Here is a 20,049-nt window from a genome sequence, read left to right on the forward strand (position 1 = left end):
CACCAGGACCACTGATCTTTTTTTAATAGTATCTTAGGATACACAGAATACTCAACCTGGAATTTTTTTTTAAAGGTACATTTGCACTGTGCTGTGCTGAAAGTAGGGCGTTTCCTTGGTTACAGAATGCTAGGGCTAGAAATGCATGGCGACTGGTATTGAAAACCATGATGCAAAAGCCTTCAAATTAAAAATCTCGAACTATACAAATCCCAACTTAAAATGTTGGAACCACTCTCCTTTGCATATCATGAAAACCAAGAATGATATGCTAAGGATTAGTCCAGAAGCAAGTTTTCAAAGGTATCATTCAATCACTGCACAATTATAAAACAGATAAAGATTAAGGTGGTGTGGAAGAAAATAGGAATAAGTTAAAAAAAATTCTTATCTGAAATATTCAAGGAAAGTTACAGGTAATTTTCTGGCAAAAAAAAAAAAAAAAATGACTGAAAGTCATGATAGAAGTTTTATTTGGCCAAACTACCAAATGAGACAAAAACCAAATATCTCCCCAATGAACAAGACCTAAAGTATTTACAAAATTTAAAATGTGTCAAGACTGAAGTTTGCAGATCTCCTCAGTTTGTCGGTAATTCCATATATATGTGGGAGGATTAAAACGCCATAAATTAGTAGGAATAGCAAGGCATTCTGCCAAAGCAAACAGCCCAGGACACAATTACCAACACCATTCTGCCCAGAGACGTCTACTTCAATTACTGTTTGTACATATGTGTGTGTACACATACACACACATAAACATTTAAATATGTATAAATGGAGAAAAAACCCACAAATGCATAAACGTGCATAAAACATACATATTAAGTTTGGTCAGTTACTAAAAAACAAATGAGCATGTAACTACCGCTTAAATAAAAAAATTTTGTTCCCAACAACCTAGGATATCCCCCTGTGCATTCACCTTTCCAATTTTAAATCCTTTACTTCCTCCCTCTCAAATAATTACACCGATCTTTATGGCACTCTTTTCCCTACTTTTCTTTATTGTTTTGCCGTAAATATTCATTCCTAAAAACTATAGATTAGCTTTACTTTCTTTTGGAACATTATAAAAATGGAACCATACGAAGTGTATTATTCAGGGTTAGGCTTTTACCTTTCAACATTGTAAGATTCATCCATACTGTTGGTTATAGCTGTCTTCATTACTTTTCATAGTTGTATATTTTCCATTACATGAACACACCCAATTTACTTATTCTGTTGATGGACATGGGTGTTCGGTTATTATAAAACAATGCTGCTATGAACATTCCTATAATGGTTTCTGGCATACATGTACACACTTTTTCTGGGTATATTCCTAGGAATGGAATTAATGGATCATAGGGAATGCACATCTTCAACTTCAGTAGATACTAGCTGTTTTCCAAATTATATCAATTTACACTCCTACCAGCAGTTAATGAGCATTCCCATCACTCCACACACTCATCAACGCTTACTATTACCAGACTTTCCAGTGGGTATATGGTGATATTTTTCTTTTTGGCTTTCTATTTACAGAATATTTTGCATTCCCTGATTCTAAATGAGACTGACCATATTTTCATTTACTTACCAGCCATTTGGATTTTATCTTTTGTTTAGCGCATCCTCAAAACTCTTGTACATTTCCCACTGGGTTTTCTCTGCTTTTCTTAATGATTTGTGAGAGTTTTATATATATTGTACACATGAGACCTGTCAGTTATATATGTTGCAAATATCGTCTCTCACCCACTGTCTTATTTTTCACTCTTTCTTCATGGTGTCTTTTGAACAAGAAAAGTTTTTACTTTTAAAGTAACCAAAATTTATCAATCTTTTCCTTTATGGTTTCGGCTTTTGTGACCTACAAAAAATTTCTGTATGCCAAAGCCATAAAGAAATTCTATCTTACCTTTTAAGACAGCTTTCTGGTTTTAACTCTAGTATTTAGGTCAACAGTCTATCTGAAATTAATTTTTGTATGTAGTATGATGTGGGAGAGGGGTGTTTCCAATTGTATTTTTCTTATTCCCAGCTTTAATTTTTCAAAGAACTGTTCTTTTCCCATTGCTTTGCAGTAACATCTTTCTTTAAAATATAAATTAAGCATCTATTAACACATTCATTTGTTTCTGGGCTATATATTTGTTCTGTTGGTCCTCCTGTCCATCCTTTTAGCAATATCACACTGTCTTAATTAGTACAGTTTCAACACAATTAAGCTTTATTATTGTTACCCAGTAAAACCAGTTCTGCCATCGTTTTCCTCTCACAGTATCTTGACTATTCATGGCCTTTTGGATTCTGGTTAGAATTGCACTGAGTCTACAGATCAATGGGGGGGACTTAGCATCATTATAAAATTGAGATATCCAATCTATAAAAAATGATATTGCTTTCCATTTATTTAGATCTTTTTTTCTTTCAGTGATATTCTGCAGTTCTCTGCATAGCGATACTGCACATCTTTTATTAGTTCATTCTAAAGTATTTAATTTTTTATACAATAGTAAACAGTATTGTCAAGGATTGAACTGTGTCCCCCAAAAGTATGTGTCAACTTGGCTAAGCCATGATTCCCAGTATTGCGTGGTTGCCCTCCATTTTATCATCTGATGTAATTTTCCTATGTGTTGTAAATCCTTATCTCTGCCTGTGGTTAATGAGGCAAGATTAGGTTATGTTGAAGAGGATTAGGGTGGGATGCAACACCCTTACCCAGGTTACAGCCCTGATCTGATGTAAGGAGAGTTTCCCTGGGTGTGGCATGTATCACCTTTTATCTTACAAGAGACAAAAGGAGAGAGAGAGGGACCTCACTACCACCAACAAAGAAGAGCCAGGAGCAGAGCATAACCTTTGGACCCAGGGTTCCTCAGCTGAGAATGTCCTAGACTCTGGAGGAAGACAGATGCCAAGCCACACGAAGATTACCCAGGAGTAGAAGCCCAAAGAGACAAGGACCTTCCTGTTGAGCCGACAAAGACAGAAAGCCTTCCCCTAGAGCTAGCACCCTGTGAGAAATAAACTGTGAGAAAATAAACTAAACTGTGAGAAAATAAATTAGTTTGCTAAAACTATGCACTTGTAGTATTTCTGTTACAGCAGCAGTAGATAAGAACATTAAAAAAAATTTATTTCCTAACAATTTTTTTTTTTGCTAGTAATAAAAATATAATGGGGGGGGCTAGCAATCTAAATTCTGATTAATTCCAAAAATTAAAATATAGATTGTTTTGGATCTTTGACAGAATGATATCAATATTTTATTTCTTTCTTATTCTACTACACTGAATAGTTCCTACAATATAATATTGAATAGAAGTGGTGATGATCTTGCTGTTAATCCCAATCTCAAAGCAAATGCCTCTGTTTTACCACTGAGTACTATGTTTTCTGTACGCTTCTGTTATATACCCTTTTCAGAAGAAAGAACCTCCGTCCTAGTGCTGGTTGCGCTAAGTGTTTTTTTTAAATCATTAATGTATGTTTAATCTTATCAAATACACCCATGAGTCTGAGATGATCATATGATTTTTCCCCTTTGATATTTTAGTGTTATGAATTATATTGACTACATTTTGGATGTTAAACTAGTTTGCATTTCCATAATAAATCCAACTTGGTTATGATGATAAATTTTTAAATATAGTTCTGGATTCGGTTTGCTAAAATATTTTGGGAAATTTTGGAACTATGTGCATGGGGAGACTGCTCTTTAATTTTCATCCTTGTATTACTTTTGCTGGGATTTGGTATAAAGGTTATGTTAGTCTCGTTAAAATAAATTAGGAAGTATATCTGCTTTTACTATTCTCTAGAAAAATTTAAGATTGGTATAATTCTTACTTTATAAGTTAAGTAAAACTTACTGGTGAAACTACCTGGGCTTGGGGTTTCCTTTCTGGGAACGTTTTTAATTATAGATATAATTTCTTTAATAAGGTTACTCAACTTTTCTGTTTCTTCTTGTGTCAGTTTTAAGTTATATTTTTCTAACTATCCATATCATTCATATTTTAAAATTAGCACCAAATTGTTCACATTATCCTCTTAATGTCTATAAGATCTGTGATGTGTCCTTTTGCATTTCTTTTTTGTACTGGTTATTTACACCATCATCTCTCTCTTTTTTCTGATTAATCTTATTAGTAGTTTACCAATTTTGTTAACCTTTTCAGACTTAATATTGGCTATTATATGCTTGCATTGTATGTTTTCTATCTTATCTATTTCAGCTTTTTATTTCCTTCTTCCTACTTTTTTTTTTGTACTTTCTTTGGGTTTAATTTGTTATCTTCCCCCCAACTTCCTGAGATAAATGCTGAATTCATTTTTTTTAGCTTTTTTCCTTTTATAATATATGCATTTAAAGCAAAGAAAGTATGGATTTATCTGCATCACATAATATTTGATATATAATATTGCATTATGAGGAAATTTTCTAATTTCCATTATGACTTCTTCTTTGATCTATGAGGTACTAGAATTGTATTTCTTAGTATCTAAACATTCAGGGATTTCCTAATTATCTTATTACTGTTGATTACTAGATAATTCACTTAGGTCAGAGACTGTACTCTGTATGATTACAATTCTTTCAAATTTGTTGAAACTTTTTTTTATACCAGGTATATATTGTCAATATTTTTAAATGTTCCACGTGTACTTGAAAAGAAAGTGCTCTGAAGTTGGGTGCAATGTTCTAAAACATGTCCATTAGATCAATTCTCTTAATCATGTTGTTCTAACTTTCTACATGCTTGTTTTTCCCTCAGCTTGTTCTATAAATTACTGAAAGAGGTATATTAAAATCTCCCACAATGTTTGTGGGTTTGTCTATTTTTCCTCATAGTTCTGATTTTTTTTTCCCATATGTTTTGGGCTAATGTATAATTATTGTATCTTCCTTGGGAATTGAACTTTATATCATTACAAAGTCATATTTTTATCTCTAGCAAGTCTTTTTACCTTAAAGTCTATTTTATCTAATATTAATCTAACTATTCCAGACTTCTTTAGATTTGAATGGTATATTTTCCCATTCATTCATATTTCCTGATATTTAAGAAGTATCTCTTTAAAAAAGTATAGGTGGTTTTTTAAAATCCAGTCAATTGATTTTTTAACATTTAGGCCATTTACAATTAATGTAATTACTGAAATACTACGTTTTAAATCTACTGTATTTTTAATGCTGTAGAGAGAGCATTGTTCCCTCTGTTCCATATTCTTTTTTCTCTCCTCTCTTGTATTCTTTTGGATTGATAAACTATTAAAAAAAAATTTCCCCCATTAACACTTCTATTAGTTAGTAGTTATTATGTTTTGATTATTTCAGTAGTCACTCCAGAAGTTGAAATCACTGAATAATAAAAATCTAATACCACCTTCCTCCACACAATACAAGAGTCTTGGAACCCTTTAACGCCAAACCTCCCCCATGATTTATGTTCACTTTGTGGTATATTTTTAGTTAGATACATTTTAAATCTCAAAATAAATCATTTTTATAATTATATATAGTCCATGTTCATGAGCTTGACTGACATATTTACTAGGATTTTTTTCTCTTTGTATTCTTCCTTGCATCTGTAACTTCCCATCTGGAATAATCATCCTTCTACCTAAGAAACACCCTTTATCATTTCTTTTAGTGAGGGTATACTGGTGGTGAACTTTACCTGCTTTTATCTGAAAATGCCTTCATCTTAAAGGATATTTGCATTAGCCTTAGAATTCTAGATTGGCACTTATTTTCTTTCAGTCTACAGAAGACATTGTTCCACTGTCATCTGACTTTCACTGTTGCTGTTAAAAAGTTAGCTGTCAATTTAATTGTTGATCCTTTGAAGGCTATTTTTTCTGGCTACTTTTATGTTTCTGTTATTGGTTCTCTACAATTTCAATACGATGCATCTAGATGTGGATTTATTTTTTGTTTATCATGGTTTGGATTCACTGGGCTTCTTAAATTTTTTATATTTTCCATTAATTTCTGGTAAGTTGTCTCTCATCATTTCTTCAAATATTACCTTAAACCTTTCTTCTGTCTCCTTCCTTCTGGAGCTCCAAAAAAAAAAAAAAAAAGTATATGAGAGCTTCTCCTTTTTCCCACTGTATCATTTCTCCTTTTATATGTACACTGGTTCTTTATTTTCTCTTTATGCTTCGTTCTGAATTTTCTTATGAACTACAGCTGGTCCTCAGGTTACGAACACCTGGCCTATGTACAACCTGTAGCTGCAAACCAATCCCCGTAAAGCTCATTATATTAAAAATTCAAGGTACATACAATGGTTCATGATAACAAATGAGAGCTACTTTGCAACATGCATCAAAATGTTATAACTGTATTATGTCAAAGATGTTTTAGTATATCTGAAAGTGTTTCTTTAATGCTTTTTATGCATAGAAAGGTACACTATATAGTATAAATGAAGACAAACATTTGACTAACTAATGTTAGATATGAACCGTATCTAACTGTTCTGACTTACAAATTTGACTTAAAGACAGACTTAGGAATGGAACTCGTTCATAATCCAGGGACTTTCTGTATCTTACAGTTCCCTGGGCCTCTAATTCAACAACATGTAATCTGCTGTTAAACCTATCCATTAGATTCTTAATTTTCATTGTGTTCTTCAGTTCAGGAATTTTCATTTCTTTTTCAAATCTGCTATGTCAATTCACATGGCTTCTAGTTTCCTTCTAAATATTTCAAGCTTATTTTTAACTCTTTGAACATAATAGCCATACCTGTTTTGAGTCGATGTCTAATAATGCCAGTATCTGGAGATTTGTTGCTGTTGACTATTTGTGGTGCTTCTTGCTTACAATGTCTGGTCCTCTTTGGTTATGTGTAAGATACTATATCTGAAAAATTATTTATTAAAATAACTTGAGGCCTAAACTGATGTTATCTTTCTCCAAAGAGGATTTTTGTTTACTTTTATTATGTTCCTAAGAGTAGTATCAATCTGAGATCATCTTAATCCATGCTCATAGTCTGAGATTAGATGGGTCACTTATATGACTCAAAGTTAGGCTGTAGTTAAAGGGATAGCTTGGTTACTCTGGTTCACTCTTACTCCTACGGTACATCCCTTAAGATTTTTAGCCCAAAGAAGGGAATGGTTTCACCAGTGTCCTCACTCTTTGCAGGCCCAGGACTTGAATTTTTATCCCTGCAAGGGTACAAAAATGCAGCCCAGGGTCTCAGCTGCCTTTTTCTGCGTGGCACAGGAATGTGAAAGTTACAGAACTATCTTGACTTACATTTTAAAGTCGAAAGATTTTGGAAGGTAGCTTTGGCCAATGTAGATACAGTTATGGAGCGGATAATGTAGTTGAAGCTAAGAGATACCCAAAATAAAATTCATCACATTATTAATAAAACAAAGAAGGTTTTGAGTAAAACAGCTGGTCATTAGAAAAGCAAGTGAAAATGCTAACATTATAAAATTATGAAGATATTCATTTATTTTCTCACCATTTTCTGCCAATGGAGCAAGAACTTCAAAAATCATTTCCCTTTTATCATGTTCTATTTGTTTCTTGAAGAGTTTTACCAGCTCTTCAGCAATGTTTGTACTGGCAAACTGTTCTTTACTTGACTCTGCAAAATAAAAGACAAAACTTAAGCAAACAATATTAAACCCAGAAATTGTTTCCTATTACTTTCAGTGTTTGGTCATTTTGTAGCATTACTTATAAACACTCTTCAAATATAGGAATAAGTGAATCCATAATTTAATGCTCTTCAAAAGGAAAAATGTCTAAGGCTTTAGAGAACATGTTCTCACCCTATTATACTCAAGGGTATAAAAAAAAGTTCACTTGTATAACATATAGGTAACCATAGCAACAATAAAAGCACTAAATTAAAAATTCATACTTTCAAAGCTTTTAGTAAAAGAAAAAAATTAGTTATAACAGATGGCATTTTACATGACTGAACTAAATGTGACCTATCTTATCTTTAGTATTATTAAATGGTATGCTTTTGCACTGTTCCTGGCACCCCTATTAATAAAGGCCAATTCTTCACATGTATTTGAGGTCTCATTCGTTTTTGCTCCTTACTCTAAGAGCCTCACCATGATCATTTAAATATATTTTAGTATTTCTCACATTAAACAAACAATATCAAAACAAACACACTCCCTCTACTCCACTCCTTTCTTCAACTACCAATCTATGTTCACTTTCACAAATTCTTGACAAAATTGTCTTCATATATTGTCTACTTTCTTAACTCACACACATCCCTATGCCCATTTCAAATTTGTTTCGGCCCATCTCTAAACTAATCCTCAGTTTCTTTGCCACCAGACCACTATAAATTCTATTTCCTTGGGACTTGGTCCTTTGGCTTCTTATCTTCTCAGTACTTACTCTTACCCTAGGCAATCTCTCTTTCATATCATCAAAAAGCATCTATATATTGATACATAATTATATCCCTGGACTCTAGGCTACTTATTTAATTCTTGTTTGACATTTCCACTTGGCTAACTCTCTAGAATTCCAAACACAGTATACCCAAAATGAACTTTTCATCTTTCCCTGATATCTGTTCCTCCTCCAGACTTCCTTAACTCAGTAAATGGCCACATCAGCTATCTGTCTGCACAGGCAGAAATCTGGGAATCATGGTCACCTCTTCTGTCTCAACTTCCACATCCAATGAATCATCAAGGTCTATCAATCAACTCCCAAAAAACATCTGGAACCCATTCCACTCTCTCCAATTCTCAGAATTTCTTTGGCCACATCAGGTATCCTACTAATTTTTCTAAGATAACTTTCTCTTAGAGAATTCTGACCTAATCTAATCTAGACTGGCTGCTCCCTCTTTTGGGGGCACTGTTGACATCCTGGAATCTCCCATTATCATTGTCTTGGTGGATCCTTTTACCATTTTCCTATGTTAGATACGTTATTATCTATGTCATTTCTCCTCCATATATGTTTTGTTTTGGTGGAGACAACCTCCAGGACCTTCCTGAGAAAAGGTGGATAGAGAAGGTATTTTGAAATTTTGACCGAAAATGCTCTTTCTCACCTAGAATCTATGTCTCTAATTTAAATTAATCCTTTACTTCAATGCATTACTTTCTTATATTACCAATTAATGAGTAATTACATGCTTAATACAATTGCAAATTCAGTTAATAAATATCCATGTCACCCACTAAAACATAAGCTTCTTGAGGGCAGGGGCAGTGTATACTACTTTAACCACCAAAAACACAGAACACGGTATAGTGCCTGGTACACAGCAAGTGTTCAAAATAAATCTATCTATTGAATGAACAAGTAAATGAATACTAGAATTAGATTCTGCTATCTAGTCTTCTGTGAATCTCGGTGTTAATTATCAGATAAGAAACATTGTAAACCCCACTTTAAAACAGGAAGGACAAAAACAAATGTTAATATGGCATAATACAGTTTTGATTCACTCTATGGTTATACTACTGTTGGTGCATGCATCAGTAGTTCTATATCCAAATGATGAAAATCCCCTTCAATACTTTAGCATGATTCCTTAAAAAAAAAAAAAAAAAAAAGATTCCTTAGTGCCATAAAAAAAGAGATGGGGTGAGGTGTCTTTTCCCATAAGCTACCTAAACCTTTGGAGATCATATCCTGCAATTGTTAATACACCCTACCCTAAAAGGAGGTTAATTTGAACCAAATAGGGATGATTTAATTCCTGTACATTTTGAGCTGTTCCTGTTTCAGACAATTCTTCAAATGAAATGAATTTCAGAAGCATAAAATCACAGGTGAAAGACATCACCACTTATCTAGTTATATGCTCTTACTCTTTAAAATAATAGTGTTAACACTTTTATCAATCCATATCCTATTCCTCCAAACATTTATTAAACTGAAACAAGATCACTGCTACTGTGTAACTCAGGCCCTTGTTGCCAGCACAAGAAACGATGCACCATGAGTAATACAGGAATTAAAGAACAAAATAATCTGTACATTTTCTATAATCCTATAGGTGGGTAGAGAGAAAAGACAGCGTGAAGCATGATTTGGACACAATATCTGAATTAAATGCCATGGATTCTTAACAGGCCATTAGCAAGAAGTCTCATTTTCTAAGGTTTTATTTTTATCAGTTATACATGTATCTACTTTAAAGAGTTATTTAAGTTATAATACTTATGCAGTTTCCAGGACCTTCTCCCTCATTTCTTCTTCCTCAGAAGTAAGCACATAAAGTTCTTTTAGTTAAGTCATTGGATTAACTATAAGGATTAGGACCGTATCTACTTCATAGGGACCATGTAAAGATACGTGAGGTTTAGTACAGATCCAGGACCCTCTTTTACAGTAAGACTTCTATGACTAAAATCTCTCAAGGTCACCCTTCTTTGATTAAAATCGTTCTTATATTCATTTCACCATCAGATGGTTACAATCACTAATCCTTTCTCCTTGATTCTCCATTGAGAAATGGAGATCATGGTTCACTGGGGTGCAGTGTACCAACAACTCAACTTCTCGTGAGATTAAGCAGTTCTTCAGTTCCTGGAGTACTCAAAAGCTTTGGGCACATAAACATAAAAGCCAAGAAAAGGTCCTCAGTGAGCAGCTGCAATTATTTAAGTTCTTATACAGCACAGTTTATCCAAGGACTACTACTCCCTTTTCTTTGCTTTGTGCTTACTATTTCTCAAGATATGGTGAGATAAAATTCAACAGTCTTAGCTTTTTATACACTCTTCTAAAACTTTAAAAAAAAAAAAAAGGAGGCCCTCCTTAGAATGAAGGATGACTTTGTTGTAGAGTTTATACTCTGGAGCACCAATGCCCCACAGAAACGTAATGAGAGCCACAAATAGGAATCACAGATGTAATTTTAAATTTCCTCTTAAACACACTAAAAATATATATATATAAAAAGAAACTTGAAATTAATTTTAATGATGTGTTTTATTTAACCTAACATATTCAAATTATTACTTCAACATGTAACCAACATAAAAAATATTGGTGAGGTATTTTACATTCTTTTTTTCATACTAAGTCTTTGAAAACCAGTGTGTATTTTAAACTTAAAACACACCTCAATTCGGACAATCCATATTTCAATGCTCAATAGCCATATATGGCTGGTGGCCATTGTATTGGACAATGCCATTCTAAGGACTACTTTTATACAAATGTAAAATTAAATGACTTGTATTATATACTTTGATAAAACTAAAGGCACATTAAAACAGATTTGAAACAATCAAGTTTATGTTTCCGTTACAAAGTTATAAAGTATCAGTGTGGGATTATAATAGGATTTCTGTCTTATTTCTATCAACTATACTGTGCACAAACTCCTACATCCCATTTTAATAATGCAAAACAATAATCTCATGAAAGAGTAAAGAAATGTTCTTTCATTCTTGGTCTCACTCAAATGATGGAAAAGAAAATTTGTGTTAGAGACTAGTATGGAAAAGAAGGAAAGCTGAAGAGAAGACACACACAAATACATGGAATATGAATGACTTAAAAATTAACTCTGATAAATAATTCTAATTCCCTTAATTAAAAGCATTGATATCAAGACTTTTGTGTATAGCCCATAAGAACATGGGTTTTTCAGTTAGAAAAACCAAAATAGAGTCCTGGTGCTTTCATTCCTTTATAAAGTAGGGATAATTAATAAAATAGAACTGATTTATTTGGTTTCACTATCCCCATCAACACCATTTGGCTTCACTAACCCCATAATAAACAATGTTCTTATGAACACAGAGTATATGAGAAGATGAAGTGCCCTAGTGGCAGAGTGGCTAAGCACAGCTGCTAACTGGACGGTCAGTGGTTCAAACCTACAAGCCTCTCCTCAGGAGAAAGATGTGACAGTCTGCTTCTGTAAAGATTAACAGCCTTGGAAACCCTATAGGGCAGTTCTATGCTGTCCTACAGGGTCACTGTGAGTCGGAATTGACTCGATGGCAATGGGTTTTTGATATATGGATTTCCAGGTTCTTAACATCCAAAGGAGAAGTTGTAAGTGCATTAATAAGTTAGTAACATTTGTGGTTCATAACTAGGACTTACCAAGTTCTGCTAAATTGCCAAATGCAACAAGACACATTTCTGTAAGAGCTGCATTTTGGCAATGGATGCCCAGTAATTTCACTAAGGTAGGAATAACACCCATATTGATAAGCTGAGCTTGAAGGGAATCTGTAAAAAAGAAAAAACAAAAGTTCACATATTGAATGAACATTATTAAGAAGGAAACACCTCTTATTCTCCCTTTTTGACAATATTTTGAAATAGCGAACTCAGTGCTATTTCAATTATAGTAAAGGAAGACGAAGTCCATTCATAAGATTGTCTTGAAAATTTTAAAGACATTGGTTCAAAATGAGTTGAGTCTTCACTCTTTTCAATGTCCCAAAGAAATTTAGAAATAAAAACAATTCAAACAATTTATTAAATCTTTTTTTTTTTAAAACAAGGTCTTATACCTTTTATATCAGGCTTTCAAAATGCACCAATAAGTAAACATCAGTGGCTTTTAAATGAAAAGGTTAGACAAAGTAATATTTGCATTATAGGAAATCACAGAGTATATGAGAAGCACAGGAAAAAAGAAAGTTTAATAAAGACCAAGAAAGGAGAAAAAAGTCTTAGAATTCCTTAAAAGTTTCTTCATAATAAAGAATGAAAAGTATATAATAAATACACAAAAATTACTGGTTCAGAGTACTTGCAAGCAGAGAGTTCTTTGATAACTGTTAGGAAAGAATATAGTTTTAACAAGAAAAAAAGCAAGTTACTTAAAATTTTTTTCTATTCATAGTTTTATTTAATTATACTGACAGATCTTCTCAGTAAAAGAAAGGAAAATTTGGCTTGAGAGGTGAAGAGAAGGAGGTCAACACAGCCTTGTCATCATTGCTTGCCTTCATTTTCTAAGCGACTAATTTGTTTTAACGTATTAAACGTGCCTTGGATTTCCACAATGGTTCTTCGTGGACAAATGATAAAATACCTGCAGCAAAGTTGAAGGGAAATAAACCAAAATGAAAACCAACAGAATTGCCTCTTAGAGTAAGGTAAGAAAAAAGACACTCACAAGCCTATGCAAAACACTATTACTGTCAATAACTCGTTCGTTCAAAGATACAGGGATATTCTTTCAGTAATTTTCTTTTTCTCTTTAAAATTATATGCCATTTTCAAGTTAATTTTCCCCAAATTTTTTAAAATTACCGATCAGAAATCTAAAGATTTCTTAGAAAAGAATTCCTTTTATAACACGCACCCCTTTGAGAGAGTTTTCTTACTAATCTTTTTATCGCTCTTCATGGTTAATTTGTGTATGAGGAGGTGTTTGGTGATTATCAGAAAGCAACATTACGCCAGGGCTGAGCTGCCTCACAGGCCAGACATTACTTCCCCAGTGGTCTTTATGGAGAAATTTTCAGCTTTTAGAGTGAAGTATGAAGAGAGCCAACAGAAGCTTATTGCTCATGAAAACTGATGAGTAATTATGGGTAACTACCTGGTTTTTTTTTTTTTAGATGATGAGGGTACATCTATACTAGAAAGGGGTCTATTACTAAAATAAGAATGAAAATTGGGTCTGTGAAAAAAGGAAAGTTGCATTTAGAGTTTAAATAGTCTAAAACAATTTCAAATTTTGCAATGGAATTATAAATCCTAAAAAGATGAAATACACTGATTAAAAAAAAACTAACCCTAAAAAAAGATTTGGAGTATTAAACTCCCTGAATCTCCACGTTCGTACATTAAGAAAAAAAAAAAAAAGAAAAAGTAATGTGCTGAGTTAAATGATTTGTTTTTCGCTTTTGATGGTAAGTACAATTCACCAAATAATGATTCACAATACGTTTTATCTTACAGGCAAAATATTTGCATTATATTATAGGGTGTAGTATTATACTTAAATATTCTATTGGCAGAACACTTGCATTATTGGTTACAGTTTTTATAATCATGCACAAAAGAACTTCTTTCCAAGTCAGAAATAATTTTGATTACTTACCAGTAACTAGAGTTCTTTATTACTAATTCGGCCCTGCAGATCCTTGTTTTAGCAGTATTCGTCTTATTATTTATATGGTTATTTATTTTAATTACCTCTTCAAATACTGCAGAGCTGCTGGATCATTAAATTTTAGGTACGTAAGCGTGAGCACTAGCGCATGCATTGAGTGTGAGTCAAACTCCACTAGATGTCTGCATATATGTAAGCATCACACACCCCCTCAGTACTGCTGGTACAAACTATAAAAATCCAACAGTCCAGGGACATCAGAGTGTTAACAAATTTTGTGAAACGGATAACCAGCAGGGGAATGCCACTTTGAAGACCATGTTCATGTTCTCCGAACTTGGCTTCTCCACCACAAATGTCCCACTTTTAAAATATTACAAATTTTGGTTCAGGGAAGAGGGACAAAATGTTAAGAAATGTTGCAGAACAGAGCTTAATACAATCTTTGGCATATAAACTGAAACAGAAATACTTGATATTGTGGCAAATCAGGAGAAAAAGCAGCAAAGCCAAATGGCATATGGTATGAATCGCCATAATTCGTGAAAATCATGTTATTTGTAAAAATGTGTTTTAAAGCTACCCAGGAGCCAAATTAATTATATACTCACATACAACACACATACCACACACAAATAAAAAGAAAAATATGTAGTCATCCAATTGGACAGGCTCACTTTGGACCATTTAGGTGTTTTCTTTTATATCTGCTTCTACGATGCTAACAAAAACAAAAATTATACTCAATTCTACACTGTTCATACTTACTGAAAACAAGTCATTCTCCTTGGATAATGAAGGCCCAGAGGAGAAAAAAAGCTCTACTTAAACAAGATGATATAAATCCGTTATTTTTTAAACAAACAGAACAGTGGGTCTCAAAGTGTGGTCCATGGATCCCTGGGGGTACCTGACAACTTTTCAGAGGATCACAAAGTAAATACTATCTTCATAAAAATAGCAGGATATTATCTGCCTTTTTTTTTTTTTTTTTTTTTTTACTGTCTCGACATTTGCACTGAGGATCCTAAACCTTTGGTAAGTAAACTGCTGGTGCCTTAGCATAAATCTAGACAGTGGCACCAAATTGTACTAGCAGTCATATTCTTGACCATCACACAAAGTAAAACAAAATACATTTATTCTCAACAAAGCTTTTGAAAAATTATTTTTCACAAAAAATGTTATTTTATCCTAATGTAATGGGTTTATTATTACTCTAAAATGCAATACTGAATAATTTAAAATAATTTCTTCATTTTAATTTCAAATACAGTAAATGTCAATAGCTATAACTCATACACATATAACAAAAGTTCTTTGAGGTCCTCAGTAATTATTAAGACTATAAAAAAGTGTCTTGAGACCAAAAGTTTGAGAACTGCTGTCCTAGAGAAAAAAAAAAAGAGGATAACCTAATATTTATTGGAGATTGAAAAAAAAAGAAACATGGGAGAGATTCTGAAGTTCGATGAAGTTTTTGGCAGATGTGATAACAGGAAAGAAAGAAATAAAATTTAAAAGCATGCTACGTATTCTAGATTTTGGTGCTCAGATATTTTGGGAGAAATCACAATAATAAAGAACCTGAATATCTCATCTTGCATGAGTGATATCAGGAATGTGATTTTTAAATGAATGACTAACTGGAAAAAATTCTTAGAACCACAAATAGTTCTAATCCTCTAAATACATTTGAAAGAAAGTGAAACAACAGTAAGACTGAGACTTTTACGTCCCTCAACAAATACCAGCAACTCCAGGGGAATGTTTATCAGAGCTCAACAAACACAACAATTCACGAAAATGCAACCCAGGCCCATACACAGCAAACAATTACCATGTGTGAAAGACAGTCTTTAGACAGCACAATGTCATAAAAGTCTGAAGACTTTAAAAAACTGCTCCTGATACACATCACAGACAAATACTGACCAAAATACAGAATTACAAAATTACATAATATCAAGATGGCACAGGCCCTACATGATCTATGGGAGGAAGAGGAAGAAAGGCACTGAGGGGGTGCAATACAGATGCATATACAAAGAGATATAAGGCAATCAACACATGCGCTGGTGTGAACACTTACCTACCTACATTTGAATTTCAATGGTTCCAAGTTCTTCAGGTCACACTCAGGGAAACTCCAAAGAATGGAGATCTGGAGAGAAGATCTAAAGTTGAAGAACCTTTTCCCCCTGAGTTTTAGGTTTAATGTTTAAAACACTGGTATAGACTATAGGTCCAGGAAAGTATGCAGAGAATTCCAGTAACTCAGTTGAAGTTATATTGATCAATTACTAAAAGTAATACACTTCTTAAGATTATAAAAGATTTATCTCATTCCTAAGAAAATGCTCTTATAGACAATGTTATAAGGTTATGAAGATTATTGGTAAATAGAACTTAATGATGAAATTGTGTCAAAGACAAGACAGACACACAATTCAAAATACAGTTATAACATCTGTGTGTGTGTGTGTGTGCGTGTGTGTATGGCATATACACTATTCAGAGTATATCCAGTACAACATTTCTATTTATAAATATAGGCTTGTATATAAACCCTATTAACAGTCAAAGGAGTTATTTACACTTGAAAAAAATGAAGACAAGCATATGCCAAGTCATGATCAGAGTTCTGACACAAACTGGCTAAAAACCACGTGGGCGTAATACAGATTGAAGAAAATTGCCCTTGACTAACGGCATTATTTGGAGCGCTGGTGGGACAGTGGTTAAGAGCTTGGCTGCTAACCAAAAGGTCAGCAGTTCGAATCTACCCGCCGCTCCTTGGAAACCCTATGGGGCAATTGTACTCTGTCCTATACAGTCACTATGAGTCAAAATTGGCTTGATGGCAACAGGTAATGGCATATTTATATTTCCCAAAAAAGGATATGAAAATTTAAAATTACGTAACAGTGAAGAGCTTTTGAGTTTAATCAAGTTTTAGCTCTCTAATAACACTGAGAAGAAAACGAATCTAAATAAGCCACCAAGGGAATGATTAGTGGCTGAAAACTTTACACAAAAGACAAGTGCAGGTACAGGCAAAGACTTTCTTTTCAGTTTCTTTTTAGTATATTTTTACTGACTGATCAGGACAATGGAGAACTTTTACTCTAAACCTAATGTTGAGCATAGAAAACTGGAGATATTTATGTGTCTTTAAAATTAACTTTAAATCAATTATTTTTAAGCAAAACATGCATTATGTGTCTTGGACCCAGATTACTCTTTTAATTTAAGCCCCAGGTGATACATTTCAGTGTTACATAGCAATTTGGAAAGAAAAAAAAAAAAGAGAATAAAAATTCATTAGTATTAAGAATATGAAAGGTTTAAAACAATACATTTATACATTTTTGGTTTTTTAAAAGTTAACAAAAAATAGGAAAAGAGAATTCAAAACTTTCTGGGTTCTGCAACAGTCTCTATAGAGCAAAGTTTTCCTTCTTGGAAAAATTTTAGATATAAATGATAAAATTAGGTGAATGGGTGTAATGTAAAACAACTGAAACAACAGCAAAAAACCCTAAGCAAAAATCACAAGCAGTAAGAAAAACGTTTTATTGTTAAGAGATCTACCCATTTACCGTTGCAAGTAACTCATGTAACACACCAAACATATTAACAAGATACACCTTTATAATCATAACTTTCCAAAATCCAGCTAATATCCCAGTTTTTCAAAGAGTAATTTAAAAAAATTCAACATAATACAGGCAATATAGGCAGTTCAGTACTAAATGGATTTTACTTGTAGTCAGAATACAGAATTATTTATTTTTATAAAAGTTAATTTACACATTAGAATTTTCTGCTTGTAGTTTCTCTCTGAATGGACTTTTTATGTGGCCTAAATTAGGCATGCACTGATACTTAGCTAAAATACATAATTCATCTGAGTTGTTAGCCTTAAGTTTTTAGAGCGCCAAATGTCATTTCTGGCATTTATAAACTTGTGCACGATTAGATCATGTACTTGGTCCTTGTGCTCGCAGAGAATACCATCACATTTTAACTACTGTAGTAACATCAGTATAAACACCAGACATTTGAGAAAGAGTCAGATTTATTGTTACTATCTGAATATTCATTCCACATATAGGTATTCTTGTACAGAGAAAATCTCCCTATGTGCTTCATATGCTGACATTTTATCAGTAAACTGAAATATAAGCACATATTTATTATTACAATATTAAAACTCTGCAAGAGTTAATGATGGCAAAACACACACACATATACAAAAATACACTGACAAAATAAGAGATCAGATGTTCTAATCTCTGCATAATTTATAACATAAGATAAAATAAATGTTAGACATTTTCAAAACTGTTTTAGTTACTTAATTCCATTCAGGCCATGACTCTTCCAAGAAAAAAGTCCAATTTGGGAATTCTATACCTTTTGTGAGGATGAATTAAGATTAGAAAGCCATCTTCGCCACCTCGAAATTTTACAATAGAGGATAAAAATCTCCAAAATAATACTGAATAACATCTATGATTAATCAGTCACCTTCAATCCAGATATAAAGCAAATAAAGAAAAGAAAAACATGTTAGAGAATGAGGATTCCCAAACATATTTTGTTCCTCCATTTCCCCCGGTTAAAAGTGGACCATCTATTCAGTATCAGTCATAATGCCAAACATGTTATCATGACTGCAGAAGCAATCTAGCAGCTGAAGATACTAAGGAAAATATTACTTCTGCAATATAATACCAAACTTCAACTATTAGGCTACTAAAATCATTAACAAAGAAACCGTAACAATGATTTCATTTTTGTGACAAAATTTCACATTTATTCTTACATCGAGAAGTTCACTCTACAATGGCCAAAGCTGAATATTAACTCCAACATTCGACAATGTGAAACTCGACTAACATGTGCATTTGGTGCACCTCCACTAAAAACCAAGTTCTCAGCCTGCCCATTCAGTGAGAGTATTATTATAATAATCATCTAGGAAGATCAGGACTAGAAACTAGCCTTGTCTAATCGGTCAAATTTAATAGACTGAATCAGCAGGAGAGATAAAACAGCTCTCTTTCAACAAAGTAGTTAGTTTAAAATGTCATTTGTAGCTGAACTTCACGAATGTAACCTGTTTCAAAAAACTGGTAAGAAAGCTCTGTTGGACCAAGTAAAAATTCAGAATTTTTTTACAAAGAGAACAACAGTTAGTAAATAAATAATTTATATCTTATTAATATTTTTAAAAAGCCTAATAACTTCTCCACTGCAGAATAAAATCTTAGCCTACTTTTTATTAGAGGGACTAAACATAACTCGTCTTAAAAAGATGCTAGCTTAAAAGTACATTTCCTGTGCTTTTATGAACAGAAAACAAAGTAGAATATTAAAAAAAAATCATATCATTAATCAAAAATACAATGCTTTTGACTGAGATGATTTTAGGCAGTAAGGTTTTAGTACTCAGTAAATAAATGGAATTATTAATGAACTTGTACCCAGAGTAAGTAAACTTTGGAAACAGTTGTTCACGCATACAAAGCAAATCATTTTCTAGATCAAAAGATACATTCTAACACCTAGGAAATTGTTCTTTCTCACCTATAATAGAAATATAAAAGCGTTAAGAGTGTGCATGTAGCTTACTCAGGCCAAAGTGTTTTCAGTTGGAATTATTCCTAATCAGTTTCTATTCTTCCCATTTTAAATATGAAAAACAAACTAAGTCGATGCACTGACTTCACTAGGAAAATGAATAAACTGATTAAAACTTTGAAACTTTTGCCCCTGGCTGAACTGAAGGTATGAAATTAGCAGCTAAAATTAATTACATACTAAATGACTAGAGATTAGATTAAATTAAATTAGAGAAGAAAAAATACAGTACAGGCCTACTTCAAACAACTGAATGTATTATGCTTAATACTCACATTCAATTGTTATGCTTAAATAACATAACCCAGGAGTAGCGTTTCCTAAATAGCATAGACTGTCAC

The 20,049-nt window shown here is 32.9% G+C and overlaps 1 protein-coding gene across 6 annotated transcripts in view; it reads right to left on the reverse strand.

Moving 5' to 3' along the window:
• The window catches only part of RAP1GDS1 (Rap1 GTPase-GDP dissociation stimulator 1), a 179,930-nt gene that overhangs the window by 50,263 nt on the left and 109,618 nt on the right, over nucleotides 1-20,049 (reverse strand). For 5 of the 6 annotated variants that reach the window (XM_049885653.1, XM_049885654.1, XM_049885652.1 and 2 more), the window contains 2 exons: nucleotides 12,088-12,216; nucleotides 7,493-7,618 (listed from right to left, as the gene is read on the reverse strand). In XM_049885653.1, coding sequence (XP_049741610.1) covers nucleotides 7,493-7,618; nucleotides 12,088-12,216 — 255 coding nt within the window. Of the gene's footprint in view, nucleotides 1-7,492; nucleotides 7,619-12,087; nucleotides 12,217-12,986; nucleotides 13,031-16,155; nucleotides 16,224-18,478; nucleotides 18,593-20,049 lie in introns of all 6 variants that reach the window. The other variant, XM_049885656.1, reaches the window with a different exon arrangement.

This window comes from Elephas maximus, chromosome 5 (genome assembly GCF_024166365.1).
Source record: "Elephas maximus indicus isolate mEleMax1 chromosome 5, mEleMax1 primary haplotype, whole genome shotgun sequence".
Lineage (NCBI taxonomy): Eukaryota > Metazoa > Chordata > Mammalia > Proboscidea > Elephantidae > Elephas > Elephas maximus.